The following is a 26,695-nucleotide window of genomic DNA, read 5'->3' on the forward strand; positions in this document are numbered from 1 at the left end:
CCCAGACTCAAACTCCTGTGCCCAAGCAGTTCTCCCACTTCATCCTCCTGAGTAGCTGGGACTATAGACATATGCCACTGCTCCCAGCTAGACCCTGGATTATTTCTGTGAACAAATTGTGTTTCAAATATTTGGAATATCTTTCAAAATTTGAAAAAATCATTTTTATTTTATTTTATTTTTTTTTGAGACAGAGTCTGGCTCTGTTGTCTGGGCTAGAGTGCTGTGGCATCAGACTAGCTCACAGCAACCTCAAATTCCTAGGCTCAAGCGATCCTCCTGCCTCAGCCTCCTTAGTAGCTAGGACTACAAGTGCTTGCCACCATGCCTGGCTAATTTTTTCTATTTTTAATAGAGACGGGGTCTCACTCTTGCTTCTGACCTCAAGCGATCCTCCCGCCTTGGCCTCCCAGAGTGCTAGGATTACAGGAGTGAGCCACCTCGCCCCGCCACAAAAAGAAAAAAATTATTTTTAAATGACACAGGGTCTCACTCTGTCACCCAGGCTGGAGTGCAGTAGCACGATCACAGCTCACTACAGCCTCGAACTGCTGGGCTCAAGCAGTCTTCCTTCCTCAGCCTCCCAAGTAGACTACAGGCACATGCCACAGGGCCTGCCTAATTTTTCTATTTTTGTAGGGATGAAGATCTCACTATGTTTTCCAGGCTGGTCTCTAACTCCTGGCCCCAAGCAGTCCTCCCACCTTAGCCTACCAAAGTGCTGGAATTACAGACATGAGCCACTGCACCTGGCCCTTCCACAGACATTTAAAAAAATAAAGAATAATCCTGTATAAAATTATGATGACTATTCTGATGTGCAGTCTCTCTTGTTTCTATTTTTGACACTGGAATAGACGTAACTCAAGATGTAATTAAATCACAAATAAAAGCTAGGTTTTCCTTTTCTGAAATGTGCCTGTCCTTAGAAATAAATAGTTTTTCCATGTCCTGAAGCTGATTTGACTCAGCAACATACGTAGCTAATAGGCTCCCCCACTAAGGGTTTACAAGAGAATATATTCTTTCTAAAAGCGAAGAATGTAAAGCACTAACAATTTTGTCTGATACTCAGATTTATCTGCTTGTTCTTTGGAGGCCTGTGATGCTTATAGCATTTACATGAGAAAAAAGCTGGGGGAAATTTTTTTACAATGTCCTCATATAATATAGGATATGCCACTGCAATTATGAAATACTTTAAATTTTAGATATTTATGTTGAAATGTGTCACAACATTTGTTTACATTATTGGTTTCCCATTTACTAGTTCTTTTGCTTTCTTTCCTATTCTTGGTAATCTTCTTTACTTAAATGTCATCCTTTAAGAGGACATTTGTGTAAGTATGGCTTTAGATGACACACTAAGTCCTAGGTGAGATTGTGTCATAGTAAAGAGAACAAAGTTATTGTTACAGGAAGACCAGTCTGGCACAAAGCCAGTAACTGAACTGTTTCTAGTGTTTGCTGATTCTCTCCAATAATCTAGTCAACAGAGCTTTTGTCATTTATAGCTTCCAGGGTGTGTGCATGTGTATATATTTGTGTGTGTGTGTGTGTGTGTGTGTGTGTGAATCTTAGGAACTCTAAAGAGCAAAATATGTGTGTTTCTAAAAGAAATATTTATCAACTGTAAATTCCAGTTGGCTTTATCCATTTTTCTATAGTGAGCATTTACATTCATCTTTTTAAAATCTGAAATAACTTCTCTAGCACTCATCCTAGCAGCTTAGAGCCTTACTCCATATGTCATAGTACAAGTGCACCTTTTCCCTTGTTTGTGCATTTATTCAACATTTAACTAGCATTTATTGGGTATCTACTTTATGCCAGGCAGTGTAATCAACATGAGGAGGTATATAATGTGGTCTCTACCATAGAGGTCTCCATAGTCTGGTGGAAAAAAGGGTTGTGTCAGTGAGTGTTTAGTGACTAGCCAGCAACTATCTACAGAACTGGAGCTGTGATGTGCTGTGAAATCGGATGTTTCAGAAGCCCACTCAGTGATTTATAAACCAACCCCTCCAGAGCTCTGTACTTCCAGAGTACTATTACTGGCTCTTTGCCAGCAGAGCATTGATTTAATCAGGGTTGGAATTTTCCAGGTAATATAACAGAGGGAAGGAGAGAAAGAGACAAGGAATTTGAAAGTGTATGCAAAGGAATATTTATAATGATGGACCATGGCACCTAAGCCAGGTAAGGGGGAAAGTAAGGACATGCAAGGAAGTGATGCATAGTGTTTAAAAGAGGGTAGGGTCAATGGGTAGAGGTTCTACTGGAGTCAAAGAATTGTTGAAATCAGTGCATAAGAGGGAGCAAACTGGAAAGTGAGCTGGTATAAGTCAGAGAACAGGATGCCTGAAATTGAAATTTTAGGAGTGTGGTTATATAATGATAACGTAAGCCAAATATCATCATTGAGCTAGGTAGTGAGATGGAATGCAAGACACATCTTTCCACAGGATTACTGAGCAAGAAAATGGTGTGACCACAAATCATACCTACCTTCAAGAGCCTGCTCAAGTGTTAGCACCTGTTTAAATCCTTCCCAAATTTCTTAACTCTTCAGACAAAATTAATCTATTCCTTTTTCACCTTTCCATTATACTTGTTCATAATGGACTATAGTCAATTTTTAAATAATTGAGAGGGCAGGAGCAATGTCTTATTTACGTATGAATTCCCAAGCAGACACAAATCCTGATCTAACATGGTGAATGTTAACGAATGTTTTTTCAGTTGAATTGGGTAGAGAGATAGTGGCCAAGTGAGAGTAGAGATTTTGAGGTATAAAGGACGAAACTGATATTTCAAAGTTGGTTATTGTAAGGACAGGTAGATGTATATCAAACATACTTAATAACAGAAGTAGCTCAAGCTCTGACTTACTTATCCATAAGTCTTCTCTACTCATTCTTGTTAGTACTGTTCTTGCCTTTTTTAGTTACAAGCTTACTAACTGTACTATATTTTTTATCAGGTTGTGATTAATATATCACTTTGTTACTTTCTTAAATATCAGTTTTTATTTCATAGCTTCATGACCTATCTCTAAAAAGATTATGACATTCTTGTTAGCAGGGCCAAGTGTTTACAGGGCACTAAAGGCTGTTCTCTAAAGGACCTAGTCAGTTGGATGCATTAATTTCCTTCTCTAAGGGACATGCAAATAAAGGGAGGAAGAATGGTGCACTGGCATGTCAGAGCTCAGCTGTCCTTGTTGAATTGGCTTAACTTTGAGAAACCAGAGAAAGCACCTGCTGTTTTTCATATAAAATTTGTTGGGTTAAAATGAACAAAGGTTTGTTTCTTGGAAATGAAACTATGGATTTATCATTAGTGGTTCAAACCCTCATTTCCTGGCTCTAAAGATGTCTTCATTGTGGCATTGGCGAGTACAGAGCCATGTGTCTGCATTGCTTTTTTTCTTCTCAACATCAAGAAGTGAATGTTTAGGTCATTCACTGGGACCTTGACATGGTTCTGTTTACACGATTTTTATAGTGATGTTTATTACCATGAGATTATAACTGCATACACATACAATATTACTAAAAACTTCCTCCAACATAAGAACTATCTAGTTTGTCAGATCAAATGTGGCTTTCCATCTAATGGTATCAACAGTAAGTCACAGCATGACTCCTCATGAAATTTCCTTGTCTACTTCAGTTAGAGGTTTTATTTCACTGGTGTAAGTCACTTCTAAAGGTATAATTTTCATATCTCTAGGAAATTTTGCACTCCCACAGATACCAGTCTTCTAATATGTCTATGGCTTCGCCTTTGCTATTACCATGAAATTGTATTAATGATTTTAATATTGTCTGTATTAGTGATATTTTCATAACAATTTTATTTTTAGCAATCTTATTTTTATTTTATGTTTGTTTCTCACTTAAAGGAAAGAACGCTTGGTGTATGTTGGTATCAGTATTGAAAACATCATTCCTCCACAAGTAAGTTTCTGGTTTGTAATATTTTTGAATGGGAGACTGCCATAATTGTTGTAAAATTTAACCCACCTTATGTACTGTGAGTGGGTTTAAATATATAATATACTAATATATAATATAATAAATATAAATATATAATATAATATATAATAAACTCACAGAAGTGTAAGTATTTTAGTATAGATCCCCAGTAGTCTTTTCTAATCTATATACTTAGTGTTGCCATGTTTATTCAGTTTTAAGAGGATCATCTGAAACATTTTCAAACTTTTCACATGTGTTGCACATATGGTGTTTACAAAACTATTAATATACCAATATTAAAAATGAAAATTTAAGACCTTAGAGAAATTACTCATAATCCCTCATGATTGAAATTATATGTGTGTAGATAACTCAAAAATGAGATGTCATATCCAAAGTAAATTTATTGCTCATCCCTTTGGAGTATATGTTTTATCGTTTTTACCCTAAATCGGGTAATTTGTTTTTAGCTTGTTTACATGCTGTTTATGTAAAATAACTAAAGAATAATTCATGGAGATTTGATTTTTAATTCCCTGTTTTGGGGGTTATTTAAAACTACAATTTGTATCTTTCCTCACAGCTTGGTTTTCTTTGAAGTATTACCATTGTTTTTCATTTGTTAGTCTAATTTATAATTAAGGATATCTCATGAGTAAAAGTACATGTAACATGGTTTTTCATTTGAAATGAAGAACTTTTCTTCATTTCATAAGCAGTTTCATTCAGGCTTAATTAAATCCCAAGATTAAATAGCCTGTCAAGTTACCTTCCTTCAACATCAACCCCTTTCTTCTAAATCCATCATTTCATTCATTTGGCATATCTGTTAAATATTTTCTGTGTCAAATTTAATTTGTTAAAAGATATATCAATGGAAAAACTTCATCATAATTGTTTTAAAACAAGTAGTAATTATAAACTCACAGAAGTGTATTTTAGTATAGATCCCCAGTAGTCTTTTCTAATCTATATACTTAGTGTTGCCATGTTTATTCAGTTTTAAGAGGATCATCTCAAACATTTTCAAACCTTTCACATGTGTTGCACATATGGTGTTTACAAAACTATTAATTCCAAGGAACATAAGTAATAACCTATATACTTACATTTTTAAAGGAGCCAGATTTTTCTGAAGATCAGGAAGAAAAGAAAAAAGATTCAAAAAAATCCAAAGCAAACTTGCTTGAAAGGCGGTCAACAAGGACACGGAAATGTATAAGTTACAGGTATGAAATATATGGAAATGTTGACAGTGAAAGAGCGCATTAAAATGGTTTTCAGTTATACAGTATGACCCAGACATATATGTTTTTCTCATCACAGTGATTATTAGCAATTGTATATGTATTTTTTAACTTCTGTCTTTAGAGTCATAGAATTTTAGAGCAGACATTGTGATCTTTTCCAAACATAAATCTACTCATGTCATCCTCTTCTGCTTAACATAGTTTGTCAGATTTCTATAGTGCTTGGGATAAGGATTGATGCTTTTAACAAGGTCCATAAGGCACTGCATAGTCTTATTTCTGCTTACCTCTCTAGCTCCATCTCATCCACATTTTCCCTTACTTTCCCTGCAGTTTTCTTCCGGGTTTATCTTGTTGACCTTCTCTAGATCTAGTCCCCCCATTATATGCCCTCATAGCAACCAGTTGTTCTCCTTGAAAGCACTTACAATTTGTGATGTGTGTGGTTACAATGATTTGTTTAACATTTCTCTCCCCTAAAAGACTATTAGGCTCAAGGTAAGGGCCACGTCTGTTTTACATGGCCTTGTGTTACCTACACGTAGTGTAGTGCTGACAAATAGTAACTGCTCCATAAATGCCTAGTGAAAGAATCAGTAAATACAATCTGGTTTACCTTCTGCCACCAAAGATACCAGAGAAAGATATTTTTCCATGGTGACTTTATTAGTAGCTAAGCTAGACTAAAACCTTACCTTCCGATTGTTTGCTAATCTAGTGTTCTTTACACCAAATCACACTGTCTCACTCAAATAATAAATAAATTATATTTTAATTATTTCAGACCAGTTTTTGGTTTTTAAATTTTTCTCCCCACCCCCTGACCTTGCTTCTTGTTTATAAACTTTCATCGGTGATTATGGAAGAATTTTGTGTGTTGAGTTTTCAGCTGTCATTATTGTTAAAACTTCATAAAATACAGCGGGAGCAGTAAGGATAAAATCCCTTGTATATATGGGAACAGTGCCTATTTTAGTCTTTAAAAAAATACTTTGAAAAATAAAAAGTATTCTATATATGAAGTCAAAGCTCATGGATGGAAAGTGCAAATGTAAAGTCAGTTCTGCTGTAACATAATATATATTCCTAAAAATTACTATGCTGTGCAAAATTATACAATAAAATCTATATGGATTATGGGAAATACGAGGTTAGAGCCTCAAACTCAAATCAATAATGATGCATTAAAAAAAGATAGGAATTTAATAAAAATAGCAGTGTCATTTGACATATGTTAAATGGTTAAGAAATATATAAATAATGTAGTAAATAAGGCATTTTACATTGAGAAAATACCTGAAGTTTGTTTCTGGAAGTGGAGGGTTATAGTTTATAAATTATGATGTGGTGGTAGAAAGAGGATTATCTGAAATCAGAAAGATGTACCATCACATGCAAATGGCTATAGTTTATAACATATGTGGTAAGCTGGTAGATATTTTAGTTATGCGCATTTTGTGTATTCCTATGCAACTTGGTTCTGTTAGGTGCCGTTTTCTGTATCTACCTAGTATTTCTAACAAACAAAATCACATATAAGCAAATACGAAATACACATTATACTTAATTGTTTTATAATATATCAGTCACATTGGAACAAATTTGCGTTTTCAAAATAAGTATTGTGGCAGAACTGATGGTATTATCTTTCAGTCCTGATGAAATTGTGGTTATTAAAAGAAGCAGAGATTTGTTTTATTAGAATTTCATCACTACTATCATTTAATAATTGTTTATAATTGCATGTCTTATTGCTTCTAACAAAGAGGATGACATCCAAGTTGACTAGAGAGAGCATTGGATTATGGGTCAGAAGACTAAAATTAGTATGCCACTTATTAGCCATATATATTTAAATGGTTCATTTCCCTTGGTCTTGGTTGCTTCATCTGTGATGGTGGATTAACACAAACGATCCCTTCAGCTCCAAAATTATATGGCAGTAACACAGAAACTTAGGGTAAACTATGTTTTTTAGCCCAAGATGTTTTATATGATGTATTTATCTATACTGTACCTATTTCCCAAAAGGATTTAAAGAAAGCCTATTTTCTTAGTGTAAAGAGCAACTTTTTAAGCATAACGCCTTAGGCAGAGACAATAATGGAAAAGATATTTGATTAGCTAAAAATTTAAAAAGACTAATATAACAACATTAACAAAAGAATGTTTGCTTATAATAAAATTAAAATTAAAAAGGAATGGCTTATGAATTTTAAAAAATGCAATGAGTATAATGTTTTCATGATGGAAATATAGTAGCATTTCACATGATAATCTCCAATGGTTTTGCATATCTGTAGACATTAACATGACTGAAGTCAAGAATAAAGCTTTTGGCCTGGCGCAGTGGCTCACGCCTGTAATCCTAGCACTCTGGGAGGCCAAGGCGGGTGGATTGTTTGAGCTCAGGAGTTCGAGACCAGCCTGAGCAAGAGCGAGACCCCTCTATTTTTCTACTAAAAATAGAAAGAAATTATATGGACAGCTAAAAATATATATAGAAAAAATTAGCCGGGCATGGTGGCACATGCCTGTAGTCCCAGCTACTCGGGAGGCTGAGACAGAAGGATCGCTTGAGCCCAGGAGTTTGATGTTGCTGTGAGCTAGGCTGATGGCACGGCACTCACTCTAGCCTGGGCAGCAACAGAGTGAGACTCTGTCTCAAAAAAAAAAAAAAGAATAAAGCTTTTTTTGTTGGGTGGTCAATTACTTAGGCAAAATTAAGATTTCATTTATTTTGGAGACCAGAACTAGACAGGATAACATTTTTGTTTGGGTATTTGGTGGGCAGGGGTTGTTGAGTGAGGCTTCACTGGAGATGTGATGGTACCCTTATTCATTTCCCCTTTACCTTATGATAGGATAGAAATAATTACAACATGTCACAAAGAGGTTAAAATCTTTAATACGTAAAAATAACAAATCAGTAAGAAAAGATGAACACACTTGCTGAAAAATGGGCAAAGGCTGCAAACTGGTACTTTACAAAAGAACAGTAAATATGACCAATAAACATGAAAATAATATGTGGCCATATTCAGTAATCAAAATTAAAAGAACAAGAAGGTAACTTTGTTTTTCCCAATTAGGAAAGAAACCTTAATGATAAAATTCACTTCATGGTTGTGTTATAAATTGTGCTACAACCCTTAGAAGAAGAATTTGTATGTCCTTTAAGCCAATTATTTTATTTGTAGTAAGAATATCAGGAACAGGCTGGGCATAGTGGCTCACGCCTGTAATCCTAAGCACCCTGGGAGGCCAAGGTGGGAGGATCTCTTGAGGTCGGGAGTTCAAGACCATCCTGAACCCTGAACAAGAATGAGACCCCACCTCTACTAAAAATAGAAAAAATTAGCCGGGCTGTGGTGGCATGCAGCTGTAGTCCCAGCTACTTGGGAGGCTGAGGCAGGAGGATCGCTTGAGCCCAGGAGTTTGAGGTTGCTGTGAGCTAGGCTTAACGCCATGGCACTCTAGCTCAGGTGACAGCGAGATTCTCTCTCAAAAAAAAAAAAAATTACATATATGTGTGTGTATACGCACACATATGCATGTTTATATATTAGGAACAAATGTGTGGGCAAACAAAATCTCACATTGGAATTTTGGGACATCTAACCAAACAAGAGAAAAAGTACAGTTGCTATAAGATTTTGAAGAAGGTAGCATTTAGATGAAACGTAAATGAAACAAATGAATAGTAAAGGCTCAAAGCAAAGCAGGACTCTGTAAAGGGGTCGGTATATCAGATCTGGACTTCAGTACGGACACTAGATCCTGTTTCCTTGGAAACAATGAAGTTAGGGTAGATACGTGGAGTGATGTGTCTACAAATTTTTTATCCAGAGCTCTGCATCTGGGGTGTAAATCAAAGACTGCTTAGTTGTGTTAAAAATGTCTTAGATCCTCCAGGCAGCAGTGTAATGTTTCATTCTTACTGAAATAATTTCAAATGTCTGAAGTTTCTGATGGTTTCTGATTTTAGAAAATTAATTTCTTAGTGGGTAAGAAGGTAGTCATTCAGAGAAATAAGTTGTTATGTCACTTTACAGCCACAACATGTCCTTTGGGGACAAATACTATTTCTGGTTAACTTTGCATCTGGCTTTTTCTGTAACTGTTCTTCTACCCTAATAAATGCATATGCAGATTTTTACTTTCTCAGAATTTATCTTAAGGAAAAGCCAGTATACAGCTGGAAGTAAATGGTTTTAACTAAATTATAATACATCAGTAAGATACCACACAACCATTAAAAAGTACATTATAGAAGAGTTCTTAACCTGAAACTTGTGAGTCCTCTGAAATTATATATTCTCAAGATGGAAGGCAAAATATTTAGCTTTTAGTTCTCGTTTTTCTTTTTTCTTTTTTTTTTTTAAAGAGACAGGGTCTCTTGCTGTGTTGCTCAGGCTAGACTCAAACTCTTGGACTAAAGCAATCCTATTACCTCAGCCACCTGAGTAGCTGGGATGACAGGCACAGGACTTTGTACCCAGCCTCTAGCTTTTATACTTGATGCTGTTGTTAATCCACTGTGTACTTTGTACCTTTAATCTCACCCTCTCCAATAGAATTTACTCTGGTGATAAAAATTTTGTGTTTCTTTGATGTCCAGTATGGTGGCCAGTAGCTATATGTGACTGTTGAGTACTTGAAATATGACTAGTTAGGAACAAAATTTTAAATTTTAACTAATTTTAATATAAATAGCCACCGAGGGCTAGTAATTACCATTTTTAGCATAGTTTTAGACAAGTTACTTCATCCTTTTTATAACCTGAGCCCTAAAGTAAAAGGAGTTTTATTTGTGGGGAAATCTTAAGAATCATTTAGTCTTGGTCCTTTTCTTTAAGTCAGGGGAAACAGCTCTTTGAGAAAAAACACATTTGCCTAATTCTAAAATTTTAACTGTATATGAATTTCAGTAATAATAATATAATTTTCAATAGCAATAATAATATGGTCCTAATAATATTATTTGTGGAACCATTATTTTGTTTGACTTACTTTGGCATATGATTTGTATAATAAGAGGTCAGCAAATTATGGCCTGTGGGCCAAATCTAGCTCACTGCTAGTTTTTATATAGCCTGTGACCTAAAAATCATTTTTACATTTATAAATGGTTGAAAAAAGAATGAAAAGTAAAATAATATTTTGTGAAAATTATATGGTAATTACATATAATTCAAATTTCAGTGTTCTTAAAGTTTTATTGGAATGCAGCCATGTTCATTTACTCACATACTGTCTGTGGCTGCTTTTGTACTACAACAGAAACTGTATAGTGTGAAAAGCCTAAAAAATTTACTATTTGGCCCTTCATAAAAATTTTTGCTGACACTATCTTAGTCCATTTGGGCTGCCATAACAAAATAACCATAAACTGGACAGCTTATAAAGAATAGAAATTTATTCTTCACAGCTTTGGTAGTTAGGAAGTCCAAGATCAAGGCACTGACAGGTTTCGTGTCTTGTGAGGGCTTGCTTTCTGGTTCATAGGTGGCACCTAGCTGTGTTCTCAGATGATCTTTAAGAATCAAAAACAGGCCAGACACAGTGGCTCGTGCCTGTAATCCTAGCACTCTGGGAGGCTGAGGTGAGAGGATTGCTTGAGCTCAGGACTTCGAGACCAGCCTAACCAAGAGTGAGACCCTGTCTCTACTAAAAATAGAAAAATTATCTGGGCGTGGTGGCACACGCCTATAGTCCCAGCTACTCGGGAGGCCAAAACAGGAGGATCACTTGAGCCCAGGAGTTTGAGGTTGCAGTGAGCTATGATGACACCACTGCACTCTACCCAGGGTGACAGTGAACCTCTGTCTCAAGAAAAAAAAAAATGGGGGAAATGGAACCCCTCTCTTCGCTCCCTTCCCCTTTAAAAAAATATTTTTAAGAAAGAAATAAAATTATATAAAAAATCAAAAATATGACAGGCTATAATGTGATCATTATGTATATTTTAGATTTGATGAGTTTGATGAAGCAATTGATGAAGCTATAGAAGATGATATCAAAGAGGCTGATGGAGGAGGTATGTGTTTGTCATTCTCTCTTCTTCATGTAACTCTGCCAACAAGTTAATTCATAAATTAGGGTAGTGATCATATTTTTTATTCTCCTCCCCAGTGTATGTCACAATCACCAGTTATGTTCATTGTCTCAGATCCAAAATAATCTTTGTATCAGATCCAGATGGACACAGTGTCAGTGTAAAGACTCAGATTATACTAAGTATTTTTAATGTAGTTTTGCTTTATGATCTGTTATGAAACGTTGATGTTCCTCCATAGATTAAAAAATTTACTTTTGTTGTCTTTGATACTACAAAGTCTCAAAATTATGGATAATCAGAATCTAAATGATTGCTTTAAATTAACCTATGAGGGGGCATTAAAATAATAGAAAAATTTGAAAGCAGTTTAATTAAAACACTACATAGGCAATGCTCTGATATGGAACATTCTGCTTTATACTTAGTTATAATGAAAACTCTGGGAAGGATTAAATAGGCTGTTTGTAGAGGAACTGAAGAAGTCACAAGCTTTTCAAGAGATTGGTGCCTTATTTACATCTTTACTCCTGAATTCTCACTTTTTCTGTCCTGAAAACATAGTTTTTAAAAAAGTCGATTGGCCTCTTTCTAAAGCCTTGTTCAAAAGATAGCCTTCAAGAAGAGATTCTTGAATGACTGCTTATAGGTACAAGGTTTCTTCTTGGGGTGATCAAAATGTTCCGGAATTAGTTAGTGGTGATGGTTGCACAACTTTATGACTATACTAAAAATCTCTGAATTATACACTTTAGAAGGGTGAATATTGTGGCATATTAATTATATAAAAATTTTAGAGGTTCTGTACATAGTGAACTTCCATTCAATAGTATAAACAAGTGCTAAAACTCTCTCTTGATGAGAGCTTTGCCATCTGAAGTTGTGAGAAAACTGCATATTTGTAGGAAGAAAATAAATCTAATGAAGAAGCTGCTAAACATGAATAAGGACTGTCTCTAAAAGTTTAAGGGAAGCTTTTAATAAGCAATTATTCTCCCCCTACCCACCCCAAACTCAGGAGTTGGCCGAGGAAAAGATATCTCCACCATCACAGGTCATCGTGGGAAAGACATCTCTACTATTTTGGATGAAGAAAGAAAAGAAAATAAACGACCCCAGAGGGCAGCTGCTGCTCGAAGGAAGAAACGCCGGCGACTAAATGATCTGGACAGTGACAGCAACCTGGATGAAGAAGAGAGTGAGGATGAATTCAAGATCAGTGATGGGTGCGTGGTCTGTCACTAGACCCCAAGCCCTACATACCAGCTTAAATAGCCCTGGGCTAGCAGAGAGGCTTGGCCATGTTGTGATGAGTTTTTTGTTCTTCATGCACATAGACTATCTCTGTTTACTTTCAGGATATTTAAAGCAGATTCAAGAATGCTAATTTTGGTTCTTCTTACTTTAAAACAGAACGGTAGGCTTGTGGTTATTTAATATTCAAAATTACATTTAAATTTGAATAACTGTAATTGAACTTTCATTGTTGAGAGCCTTTTCTGTTCCTCTGTTCTGCTACCAGGTCCATGAGGGGTTCCTAGTCATGTGTGACAAATAAGTAATTAGATACTATTCTCTGGTGACTCATAGTGGTTTGGGATGGGGGAAGTCATCCAGTGTGGAAAATCAGGAAAGGCTTCTGTGCAGAGGAGGTATTCAAAGAATACTGCAAAGTTTCTCCTTTCAGATTATTAGTGGGGGAAGCGAGCATATGAACCACAAAGTCATTCTGCGTGACTGCTACTAAAATAGAGGTAAAGCAGAAATTAGGGTACAGAGGAGAGTTAGCTCAATCCAGGAAGGTCAGAGAAAGCCTCACAGTAGAAGTAAACCTTGATCAAAATTTGAAGGATAGATGTTTGGGCAGATCCGACTGTTTGGGATTAGAAGCAGGATGAGGAAAGAAGGCATTCCAAGCAGAGAAGTCACATGTCCAAGGTAGTAAGCCATACAATCTTATAGAATATTTGAGAAACTCCTTGTGGCTCAAGGATAGCAAGAATATGAGGCTGACATAGACAGTGCCCTGCTGGAGATATGGCCAAAAGATTAAAAAGAACCAAATTGTGGAGTGTTTTATTTGTCATGCGTAAGAATTTTGACTTTATCCTGAAAATGATGAAAAACCAGGGTTCCAGGGTTTTAAACACGAGACTAATGTGAAATTTCTGCTTCAGAAAGATTCATCCTGGCATTCATTTGGAGAATAGATTTGGGGAAATGAGACTAGAGATTAGACAACTATTTGGAGAGTTGATTTTATACTTTAGGTGAGATGAAAGCCTAAAAAGAGAAGAGAAATCAGGTTTGAGCAATTATCTTTTAAGAGGTAGACTCAGGAGGAATTAGTAATTGATTAGATGTGAGAAATGAAAAGGGAAATATTTGGATATTTCTCCTAATAGCCTAGGTTTCAATACCAGGTGTCTAGTTTGAGTTACTCAATGGGTGATGGTACCAAATATCAGGCTGGGGAAGAGAAGAAAGAAGTAGGTTGGGAAATAATGAGTTCACTTTTGGACATGTTGAATTTAACACATTAACTCATGCTAGTTTTGAGCCCAGAGCCTCATGAAGTATATGTATTAATAACTTACATGTCTCTTTACCTTGGGACCTGCATGAACTATTTTTCAAGTTGCATATAACTCACACACGGAAAACAATGAAAAATAACAGATTTTTCATTAAATTAGAAGGGATCATTTTTTTATGATGCCAATTTTAAATACAGCTTTATTTAAGACATTGCATTTTCCACTTACAATACAGTGTTTATAAAGTGCAATGTTATTTCCTTCCCCTGTGCTCATGTTCCATTATTCAAGTATTGAGAATGCCCAGTAATTTACTATAGCAGCTCAACTTTAATCTGCCACATAATTTGCTACAAATTTAGATCCTTCAATGTTTTACTCTGTGGAACAATGCTACATCTATACTTGAGTTGGCTTAATCGACCTCTTCAATGGTGGGGCCTGAGGAAGCACCACCAGAAGGAGGAGCTCCGCCACCTGGGAAGCCACCAGGCATTCCTCCTGGCATTCCCCCTGGCATGCCTCCTGCACTCTGGTACAGCTTGGTAATGATAGGGTTGCAGACTTTCTCCAGCTCCTTCTGCTGATGTTCAAATTCTTCTAGAAGGCATCATTTTGTCTTCAAAGTTTTTATTCTATTTTCGTAATAAAACACCATGGCCCCAAGGAAAAAAAATTTTTTTTCTACTGTGGCAGTCAATGTGTTAAGGTACATTGGGTACATCCCAAGAGGTCAAAGCAATTTAAGTACGAAAATCGGCATCAATTCATCTTTATCACCCCTCCCAAGAGAAGGATAAAATGATTTCTCCATTTTATAAACAGGGTGTTTGATAGAATTATCCAGATATATTGCACTATATGTTACTTAATGATTCCCTGGACTCAACAGATTTTGAACTCAGAACTCAAAAATGGGTTCACTATTGAAAGTATACCATCATAATTTCTCTGGTTTATTTTGGACAGATCTCAAGATGAGTTTGTTGTATCTGATGAAAACCCAGATGAAAGTGAAGAAGATCCACCATCTAATGATGACAGCGATACTGATTTCTGTAGCCGTAGACTGAGGCGACACCCTTCCCGGCCAATGAGGCAAAGCAGGCGTTTGCGGAGGAAGACTCCAAAGAAAAAGTACTCTGATGACGATGAAGAGGAAGAATCTGAGGAGAATAGTAGAGACTCTGGTAAAAATAACTTGTATTCATATCATACCAACGTGAGAAATTATTATGACTTCTGGAGTCAAGTTCTTAAAATAAAATTCCATTCTTAAGACTCACTAGTCACTGAATTTTTCATATAAAGCACATCTGAGAAAAGTATATACAGATCAATATGTTAACTTGATACTACGTTCATTTTAGTATTGTGATGAGTCCTTTTATTACCTACCAAGGGCTTCCATGCCTAACCTTTATCTTTGTAAGTGTTCCTTGGGAGACATTCTCAATAAACTGAGAACATTTTCCTCAGATGCCCAGCTATCAGAAAGGGAAGAATATCAATTACCTCTCCTATTTAGACCATAATCAGTGATTCAGTAGCTTTTATAAATTAGCAGTGGTTGATGTTATTATAGCTTGTGCTTATCCCTATTTACTGACTATATAGTGAGAGGCACAACAGCTAAAAGAAAAGATATGAACGCTTTATGTAATTGGCAAATTGGTAGCTGTCATTTTAACGGAGAAGTGCCACTGATATGAGAATTATGTCCCTGACTCTGGCTATTCTTGGGGGTTTGGGGTTTTTTTGTTTTTGTTTTTGTTTTCCTTTTCTTTTGTTTTCTTTTCTTTCGAGATGGAGTCTTGCTTTGTCGCCTGGGCTGGAGTGCATTGGTGCCGTCATAACTCACTATAGCCTCAAACTCCTGGGCTCAAGTGATACTCCCACCTCAGCCTCCTGAGTAGTTAGGAATATAGACATATGCAACCACACATGGCTAATTTTTAATTTTTTGTTTTTGTAGAGACGAGGTCTCACTGTGTTGCCCAGGTGGTCTTAAACTCCTGGCCTCAAGTGATCCTCCTGCCTCGGCCTTCCAAACTGCTGGGCTGATGGATAAGCCACCAAGCCTGGCTCTTTTTTGTTTTAATATCTTTTTTTCTAAACCTTTGAAATAAGTGTTGATGTCATGCCCCTTTATCAGTGATTATTTCCTAAGAACAAGGACATTTCTTATATAACCACAGTACAATTATCGAAGACAGAAATTTTAACATTGATATAATGCTATTATCTAATCAACATTACACATTCAAATTTCATCAGCTATCTCAATATTGTCCTTCATATTTTTTTTTCCTAGCCCAGGATCCAATCTAGGATTATACATTGCATTTATTCTGTCTCTTTAGTCTTTTTAAATCTTGAATGTTCCTCATATTTTGTTTTTATTGACCTTGACTGTTGATCTTGACATTTTTAAAGAATACATAATTAGTTATTTTGTAAAGTGTCCCTCAGTTTGGTTTTTCTGTTTCTTAGTAATTAAATTTCAAGATATGCTTTGCTATTTTTTTTTCTTGTAATTAGTAAGTTATTTGTGGGAATTTGAGACTGTAAATATCTCAGTCCTTACAAGATATTTCATCTATTAGTTTTAGTATCTACTGATGATTTTCTAACTCCACCATACCTCTTATATGTTTATTAGTTCTGTAAGGAAGAACTTTCCCTTCTCTATGTATGTATTTGTTTACATCAATGTGTCTTGTGAATTCTTATTTTAGTCAGTGGATATACTACATTACTATCACTATTTAGGTTCGATTTGGCCAGTGGGAATCCTTTAAACCTATTGGCTAGCTATTTTGAAATATTTGAAACCCATTAGAGAACAACAAGCTTGTATGTGAGAATTCAGTGGAATTTGTTAGCACTCTGAAAAATAGCTGTGACATAATGCCATAGTATCACTCTGGTTTATTGATCAGAGATAATAAACAAGAATAATGCTATTTAGCAATACTTTGAGAGTTTAAGTAGCCCTGTGTGCTTTATTTAGCAGGTTTTTATTCCACATGGAGAAAAGCCAAAAATATAACTTCAATTCTGTACTTTTTTGGAATGGGTTTGTGAGTTTTCTTTAGTTAGAGGGTTTACCCTCTGCAGTACATTATGAGTATAGCCACAGGTAGGACCAGCAGATTATCAGGAGACATATTCTGGTAACTGTCCACTAGGAAGAGAAGTTGTGGCAGCTGTGTACCTGACCAGGTCAAATGCAATAAGGATTATTTTTTAAAAAGTATAAAACATTTCCTGATCTTCAGGATTAACTGCTAACAGTATACATTTGTGAGGTTTGGCATTAAAGACCCCCATAGATTGACTCATTATTAAAAAAATGAGACTTATAAAAATTATTATTCATTTAATTTTTATGACCAAACTCTGCTTAGTAGTTTTACATTTTTATAACCTAAGCTAGCCACATTTCTACTTAATGGACTTAAATTTTATACTTGATTTCCTTTTCTTTCCTTTTTTTTTTTTTAATAGAAAGTGACTTCAGCGATGATTTTAGTGATGATTTTGTAGAAACTCGTCGAAGGCGGTCAAGGAGAAACCAAAAAAGACAGATTAACTACAAAGAAGATTCAGAAAGTGAGGGTTCCCAGAAGAGTTTACGACGTGGTAAAGAAATAAGACGAGTTCACAAGCGCAGACTTTCCAGCTCAGAGAGTGAAGGTAAGGAATAGATATCCTATTTATAGAAGTCTGGACAAAGCAAAAGTAAATGTTACAAAGTGAATTCCCTATTGTGATTCTGTCCCATTTCTTTAAAATTCATATTTTTGTAAAAAACCCATAATTTTGTGCCTGGTCACTAATTATAGTTTCATTAAATAATACTTGATAAAAGTAATTTTTAAGATTTCCATGGCAATAATTTTTTTCATTAAAACTAGAAGAGTCTCAGAAAATTGTGATCTGATCAAGATTTACTCTCCTTTTTCCTTTCTCCTCCCTATTATTCATGGCCCTCATTTTCAAATAACTTCCAGTGCCCTGAGTAGTTGAATAGTTTCAGCCAAAATGCCTACTGTCTCTCAGCCTTAACTGTGAGTTTCAGTTGGTAACTGTTTTATTTTTTAATAGCTTTAGCTGTGCCCCATACTGGAAGTGCAAGAAAAGCTCTAATATATGAATTTGTGATTTGATTTGACTTGATTTTGATTTTTAGATATGGGTTCTCACTGTGTTGCCCAGGCTGGAGTGCAGTGTCTATTCACGGGTGTGATTGTAGCGCACTATAGCCTTGAACTCCTGGCCTCAAGCAATCCTCCTGCCTCAGCCTCCCCAGTAGCTGGAATATAGGCGTCCAGCCTCCATTTAATCTTTGTAGTTATTTTAGAGCTCTGCCCAAACTCATTTTAAATGACCTTTCCACTTTTCTTTTTTATATATTTAATTCACCATTGTTTATGGTCTGTTTTGAAGATTGGTGGCTTTCATAGATTAAACTTCAATAAAATTTGAGCCCAAGCCAGGAGAGAAAGGAGAAAAAAATGTTTGGATATGGGAGGCTAAAGAAGGGAGGTGAACATCTTTTTGAGTGTATATTTATCTTCCTATGGCATAAAGACAAACATGTTTACTAATTTAACCATTAAAAACAAATATTTATTGAACTAGGCCCTATCCTAAGCACTGGAATAAAACAGTGAACAAAATAGCCCTTATGTAACTCTTATTTCAGTTGGAAGGGAAAAGACAATAAATAAAATAAATGCTTATAAATAAGGAAGAATATTTGGAATTCAGGTTTTAACTAAAGGAAGTCCTCACTAAGAAGACAACATTTGAGTGAAGACTTCAGGAAACAATGTATATGAGTCATGCAGTTATCTGAAAGAAGGGTGATACAGGCAGATGGAACAACAAATGTGAAGGCCTTGAGGCAAGGCCTCCCTCATGATCAGGGAACAGAAGGGATTCCAGGATTGTTGGAGCAGAATGAGTAAGGGGAAGAGTAACAAGATGAAGGAAAGAGATTAGCAGGAACCAGATCAGATAGAGCAACAGTAAATCACAGCCCACCTGTTTATATAAATAACCTTTTTGCAAAGCGAGTTTTATTGGAAGACCATCACTCCTATTTGTTTACAAATTGTCTATGCCGCTTTCACAAAAAGTAAAGTAGTTGTGACAGAGACTTTAGAGCCTGCCCTTTACAGAAAAAATTTGCTAACTTCTGATGAAAAAGCACTGTCCAGCTGAACTTTCTGCAGTGATGGAAATTTTCTATACTTGTGCTGATCAGTACAGTAGCCACTAATCTCATGTCCCTATTGAATACTTGAAATGTAGCTAGTATAACCATGGAACTGAATTTTTAAGTTTAATTAATCTTAATTAATTTAAACTTAAAATAACCACAGGTAACTAGTGTCTACCATATTGGATAGCACAGAGTAGGCCATGTGTATACTCTGGGTTTTATTTTGTGTGAGATGAGAAACAACTGGAAGACTTTGAGTAAAGGAGTGATATGATCTGACTTAGGTTTTAATTTGCTACGGTAGTTGTGTTATGAATAGATTGAAGGGGTTAAAGGCAGAAGCTAGGAGACCAGTTGGGCAGTTATTGAAATAGTCCAGGTGAGATATTAGGGTGGGAGGGATGAGGACAGTAGCAGTAAACGGATGAAAAGCAGTCAAATTATGGATATGTTTGAAAGGTAAACCCAAAGTATATACTGTTGGGTTAGATGAGAGAAAGAAAGTAAACAAGGATAACTGAGCAATTGGAAGAACAAACCTAAGATTGTGGAGACCACAGTGCTGCAGATTTAAGGAGGTGGTTTAGGAACTCAGTTTGGGGCACATTAGGTTTGAGAAGCCTATTTAGATATCCAAGCATAGATGTTGAGTAGGTGGTTTGATAACACTAGCCTGGAATTTAGTGGTTGCCTAAAACAAATATGAACGTCATCAACATAAAGATGATATGCAAAGTCATGAGATTAGGTGAGATCTATTAAGATGTAAGTACAGTCATCCCTCAGTGTCCATGCAGGATTGGTTCCAGGACTCCCGCAGATACCAAAATGCATGGATGCTCAAGTCCTTTATATAAAATGCTGTAGTATTTGCATATAACCTACATACCTCCCCCCATATACTTTAAATCATCTCTAGGATATTTATAATACCTAATACAATGTAAATGCTATGTAAATAGTTTTTATACTATATTGTTTAGGGAATAATGACAAGGAAAAAAAGTCTATACATGTTCAGTTCAGATGCAACCATCCATTTTTATTTTGTATGTATATTTTCCATCAGTGGTTGGTTGAATCCGTGGGTACAGAGGGCTGACTGTATAGCCAAAAAAGAAAAGACATTTAAGACTACCAAAGGCATTTAATAACGAGATGAGAGTTGGCACAGTGTTTCAGATGTACAGAGTTGGGTGCCCAATTTTAATTTTTCCTTGTCAGTATGCTTACATGATTCCCTAATTTGAGGACTAGTGGTAAGGAGTTTCTTAGTTTGTGACTAGACTATCTTCATTTAATTCAAGGATCATCAGTTTTCTTCCCCAGGAAATCCACTCTTGCCTAAAATCATAGGTAAAGTACAGTATGAATCATATTCCTACTGGGACTGAGATGAGAGAAATCAGGCCAATTATTGAAGGGGAATATTAATGTACAAGCAAGTCTGAGAGTAGGACATGGGGTGAATACAGGGAGGAAAGGGAGAATTACTTAAATCCATTTATGGTTAACTGTGTCAATGGCTTAAATGTGCTGTTTATTCTAGAGAGCTATATGTCCAAGAATTCTGAAGATGATGAGCTAGCTAAAGAATCAAAGCGGTCAGTTCGAAAGCGGGGCCGAAGTACAGATGAGTATTCAGAAGCGGATGAGGAAGAGGAGGAAGAAGAAGGCAAACCGTCCCGCAAACGGCTACACCAGATTGAGACAGACGAGGAAGAGAGTTGTGACAATGCTCATGGAGATGCAGATCAGCCTGCCTGTCACAGCCAGCCAAGGGTCCTGCCCTCAGAACAAGAAAGCACCAAGAAGCCCTACCGGATAGAAAGTGATGATGAAGAGGACTTTGAAAATGTAGGCAAAGTGGGGAGCCCATTGGACTATAGCTTAGTGGACTTACCTTCTACCAATGGACAGAGTCCAGGCAAAGCCATTGAGAACTTGATTGGCAAGCCAACTGAGAAGCCTCAGACCCCCAAGGACAACAGCACAGCCAGTGCAAGCCTAGCCCCCAATGGGACAAGTGGTGGGCAGGAGGCAGGGGCACCAGAAGAGGAGGAAGATGAGCTTTTGAGAGTGACTGACCTTGTTGATTATGTCTGTAACAGTGAACAATTATAAGACTTTTTTTCCATTTTTGTGCTAATTTATTCCACGGTAGCTCTCACACCAGCGGGCCAGTTATTAAAAGCTGTTTAATTTTTTCCTAGAAAACTCCACTACAGAATGACTTTTTAGAAGAAAAATTTCAACAAATCCTGAAGTCTTTCTGTGAAGTGACCAGTTTTGAACTTTGAAGATAAATAATTGCTGTAAATTCCTTTTGATTTTCTTTTTCCAAGTTCATGGTCCTTGGTAATTTCATTCATGGAAAAAAAAAATCTTATTATAATAACAACAAAGATTTGTATATTTTTGACTTTATATTTCCTGAGCTCTCCTGACTTTGTGAAAAAGGGTGGATAAGAATGCATTCCAAATCTGTGAGGGCCCAAAACAGAATTTAGGGGTGGGAGAAAGCACTTGTGCTTTAGCTTTTTCATATTAAATATATATTATATTTAAACATTCATGGCATAGATGATGATTAACAGACTGTTTAAAAGTTCAAGTCTGTACTGTTACAGTTTGAGAATTGTAGATAACATCATACATAAGTCGTTTAGTAACAGCTTTCGTGAAATCAACTTGTTTACTACTGGAGATAACCACACTTAATAAAGAAGAGATCGTGAAAGTACCATCATAAGAACCTTTAACCTAAGTTTCTGTTACAGCGGGATTTCTTGTTTAAAAAAATAAAATCATCTGAAAAGCATTTGTACAGTAAAATGTATAATGAAGCTTTGACAACCAGACTGTGCTAGCAAATTTTTTAAATAGCCTTATGCAGTGGTGATAAGGTGGCCTCTAATACACTATATCTGATGGAGAGTTATTAATGAAATGGGTGTGGTCTTTCTTAAGGCCTAGGTGGAATGTAAACTTTGCCAGTAGTGTAACTCTTGTCTTCTGGCCACTTGATGTTTAAATATATGGAATATCATTTTGAAAGAAACACATCTATATATAACATACATGAAGAGATGCTAAGCTGACAGCAGTATTTTAGCACATTTAAAAACGGGGAAGGGATTTTCAGGTGAATTTTAACTGGTCTATTCTTACCCTTAGTATCTACTTCAAATTGAAGTCTACAAACAAAGCAGTTCCTTTGGGAGGTTTTTAGTTTGAGTTTGTGTGTGTGTGTGTGTGTGTGTGTGTGTGTGTGTGTGTGTGTGTGAGTGAGAAAGAGAGAGAATTTCCTATCTGCCTGGATATATTAGCAGGGTTTGAATGTAGTTTTGGCCTTTGGCCATTAGGCTTCTATTAAAATTCATTAATAGTCACACAACCAACATAGAGTTGAATGAGAACTGCCGATATACTTAATAGGCATGACATCCATTTCAAACATCTCAACACTTTGAAAAAAGATAGGCCCTTTGTTTCCAGAAAAAGGGATTTGTAACTAAATATCTAACGTAATTGACACTAAAATAGGAACTTTTATCTTACTTAGTTTCTGTTATAGCTGTAAAATTTCAGGCAGAGCCATAACATTGTACAGAGTGTAGCATTTGTGATTAAACCTTATCTGTCAAATTCTGAAACTTTCAACCATTACTTCTGTGAATACTTTTGCCCTGGGATTTGGGTTTTTCTGTTCCAGTGTTGTGTCTGTTGCCGGCAATGGGCACACCATATCTGCTGCTGGCCCAAGGAACTTCATTAATTTTTCTTTCTAGATTAAGTATTATATGTGCTAGTCAGTATATAGTAAAGCACTTCTCTTTTTTGTTATTAAAAAGCTGGCATTAGACTTGCATCTTAAATACCTCTCTAGGAACGTTATACTCCTTTTCCTTCCTCAACAGGTGTTGCCCTAGGTCTCATCCTTTGGCCTTGGAAGCTTATAGCTGTTGTTTTTCAGTTGGTGTTGGTTCTTTTGTTTCACTTTAGTTCTGTAGTACCTGCCCATTAATATTTTTGCTTTGATTCTAGCAATGTATATGTATCTGTATAAAAAATAAAATAACGAAAGCAGCCTAATAATAGGATGCATCAATAGCATGTGGTTCCAAGCAAGTTGTGATTTTTATTTTGAGACAATGTTTCACTGGAAGGGAGGGAAGGGCTTTCATTCACAGAGAGTAAAGTAGGGCTTTGGAAGGAGCCACATTCGCTTACAGAAACTCTTTTCTGGCTAGGTTTATTTTATTTATTTGAAAGTCAGCTAAGAATTTTAACCATTTTAACTATCTAAAACAGGCAGGCAATATAGAAGGATTCCTACTAGTGCAAGGTAAGTGGTTCGAATGTACAGGTTGCTTTCCCTGCCACCCATTCTCCCTCTACCGTTTTCTTTCTGCAGCTGGGTAAAGCCACTATCGTGTAGAAACTCTCCTATGTACCCTGTCTCTACCTCTGGACATACCAGCTTCTTCCACCTATTAGTTCTACTCCTCAGTTAAGCCAAGTGATCAGAAGTAGTATTAAATGAAATAATTTATTTTAACAGGATGCCTAATGTGAAATAAGGAACTTTTTTTACTCTTCTGCTATAGAAAGCCGAGGGTAATTTTTATCATAGTAAAGACTGAGTATTCCATTAGCAGATGTCCTACTGACATGGGTTATGATACCACTTTTGCTGCCTGATATTTACCAAACTTGAATAAGTGTTTGTCAACTTGATAGTGAGTGTATTCCTTCTCACCTTATATTTTGATTAAACCAATTAACTATAGGTCATCTACCAAGAATCTAATCCAAGCAGCTGATAAATGTAAATTTTTATTATGCAGATAGATTGATTATAGGTGATTAAATTTTGAACAGTTCAAAAACAATTATGCTGCTGGGTGTTTAGATAGGTCAAAGAACCTATGTTCACTGAATATTCACTCTGAATATACCTTGAAGTGGAGGGAAAAAAAACCAAAATATGGAAAAACATAAATGTTCTATATCCAAAGGTACATACAGTCATTAGGAACTAGAGAAAGTATAGGAAAGCAGTAACTGATCTAGAGTTTAGGCCATCTTGGATCCTTGTTAGAGAAGTAATCATGGATTTAGATTCACAATATTTACTATATGATAGAGCCCTTTAATAATTTAAACCCTTTTTTAAAAAATACAAGTTGGAATCCCTAGTCTACAGCAAATGTGTTAAGGGGAGATGTAGCTTAGCATTCAGTACATTTGGTTTGCAATCTCTGTAAAGGTTTGAAAACTAGCCAAATTTTCACAAAGCAGAAGCTTTGAATCGAAATATATGTGAAAAGGACTCAGATTGATAATACACATTTTGATTTTGTACATTTGTGCTGATGAAATGGTGTTTAATATAGAACATTTTCCATTGTTGGCACATTAATGCAAAATGATGGCAGAGATATTTTCAAGAATATAAATGATATATTAAGGTTGGGTTTCCTTGACATCCTTTTTCCAAATGCTCAAGGTTGCAGATTCCGAGGATAAAGGTGAGTTTCACTTAGAGTAAATCCATGTCTACTGGTAATCTATTTTTTTTAATTGACCTGCCAAAGAACCAAGAACTTCAATTGCTAACAAATGTTGAAAAAATGATTTTTAAATCAGTTAATTTTGAAAGGATTTTACACACTGTCCAGTTTTCACTTTTTGGGTGATAAAACCCATCCCATAATATACATTTGAGCAAAGTACATATATTAAGAAAAATATGGACATTTACTTGTTTAAATTGCGAGTTAATATGATAGGGAAATGTTAGCTATTTTTAAGTGGGATTGATGGAATGTCTTTTGTCACAAGGAATGCCTTTTTAGCTTGTTTGTGAGCACAAGAGATGTTAATCACGTTCTAGTTCTAGCATACAACTGTAAGGAACATAATGAATCTATAGATTTAATATTCAGAAAAAGTCACGAATTCCACTCTTTATCAACATAGCGGAACAGGTCCATAATTCAAGGTGTTGCCTCATAACTATTGAACAAGTATCCAGAGACCCAGATCTTTTGTTTAAATGGTGTGTATGTATATGTGTGTGGGTATGTATAAATACATACCCACACACTTCAGATAAGTATAACAAGAAATAAAAATGAATTCATTAATTGACTATTAAAAGATAATTATTACAATTTATGCAAAATTATGAATATCATGTAATTACAGAAAAGTCTAAAGAAAAATACTTGTCTGACATTCTTAAAATATACTCGTGGTCCTCCAAAAAGTGGAGAATGCCAAGACTACATATCTGCTATAATCTACCTATTCCTCTTTTGCTTAATATCATCCATTATTGAACTTCCTTAGATTAAAATCCATTCCTATTTTATCCAACATTCCCAGTGTGCACCTGTAAACCTACTTTGGAAGTGGCAAGCTAACTGCTGATTTTTTTCATTGCTTTTATACCAATCTTGAAAGACAAGGCCTTTTGCTATCAATGTTTTTATACTGGGTAATTGTGTTATATGTTCGCCACTCCAACTTAAGTTATCATTTAATAATTTTGAGTGTCAAGAATTGCTAAGTAACTGTAACATACTGAAGATAGTCTTTCCCAAGCAAGCAGTCATAAGCCAATATACAATGAGCTTAGTGTTATAAAGACTTTAGATTGTACACTCAACACTTTTTTTTATTCATACAAACCATCTCAGAATTTGATTAGAATAGAATCTCATTAGTGGATTTTTTCCTCATTTTGGACATCTAAGCTCAATTTTTTTTCATGTCATGTTTATACCAGTTTGCTCTGTGAAATATAGTAAACCCAATTCTGGCACATTGTAGTGGTTTCAGTTAATGCAGATATTTTTATTTTAATAACTTTGACTATCTTATACGTAAGTTATATGAGAGGGCATAAAAATTAACAGATAAGTAGAAATTTATTAAGCTCCTTAGACATTTTAAAAGAACATTTTTAAAGGAACTACATTTGTATTTTTTTGCCAAACTGGTACAAGCTAAAAAATATGCCAAGGATTGAATAACCTGCCTTGTTCTTTTTGCCACTGGATGATGTAAGTTGAGAATGGAGTTGTTAACCCTAACTATATATTTTCTTGACTTTCATCAGTTTCTAAAGAAATCTAATTTAAGTGTTTTGGGTTTTGTTTGATCTATATTTATTGAGTTCTGGTCATAGACCAGGAGCCTGTGTGTCATGCTTATGGACAGCCAGAACACAGTTATTGGGGAACTTAATGGCTCAAGGCCTTTTGAATCATTTAACTTATTTTGTATGTTGCAAAAAAACAAAACAAACAAAAAAAAGTTTATTTTGCTTGAGAGTCGCATTTTTTTATAACTGTACAGCTTTTAAGGGATGGGAGATGGGAAAATGCCCTAAAATAGGATGTAGATTTTTACAGTTGTGTTTATGCTAGAACATCTACAGGTACATTATGTAATTAAACCTAAAATTGTTTTGAAATTTGTGCCATGTCTTTTTCATTCTCCTGCCCTTCCGCAGAGTTGGTGCATGTCAATACTGCTATACGGACAAGCCTTGAAATTAGACTAACAAGCCCTATCTCCAAAGCTTTAAGATCACTGCATGAAAATTGCACACATACACACAG

The 26,695-nt window shown here is 35.6% G+C and overlaps 1 protein-coding gene across 2 annotated transcripts in view; it reads left to right on the forward strand.

Annotated features, from left to right (window-relative positions):
* RSF1 (remodeling and spacing factor 1) overlaps positions 1-23,177 on the forward strand; it is a 119,794-nt gene extending 96,617 nt beyond the window's left edge. For both annotated transcript variants that reach the window (XM_045557281.1, XM_045557282.1), the window contains 7 exons: positions 3,908-3,962; positions 5,103-5,212; positions 11,206-11,273; positions 12,310-12,517; positions 14,798-15,018; positions 17,339-17,527; positions 20,611-23,177. In XM_045557281.1, coding sequence (XP_045413237.1) covers positions 3,908-3,962; positions 5,103-5,212; positions 11,206-11,273; positions 12,310-12,517; positions 14,798-15,018; positions 17,339-17,527; positions 20,611-21,185 — 1,426 coding nt within the window. In that variant the 3' untranslated portion in view covers positions 21,186-23,177. The remainder of the gene's footprint in view (positions 1-3,907; positions 3,963-5,102; positions 5,213-11,205; positions 11,274-12,309; positions 12,518-14,797; positions 15,019-17,338; positions 17,528-20,610) is intronic.
* Positions 23,178-26,695: the final 3,518 nt, after the last annotated feature.

This window comes from Lemur catta, chromosome 7 (assembly GCF_020740605.2).
Source record: "Lemur catta isolate mLemCat1 chromosome 7, mLemCat1.pri, whole genome shotgun sequence".
NCBI classification, from domain to species: domain Eukaryota; kingdom Metazoa; phylum Chordata; class Mammalia; order Primates; family Lemuridae; genus Lemur; species Lemur catta.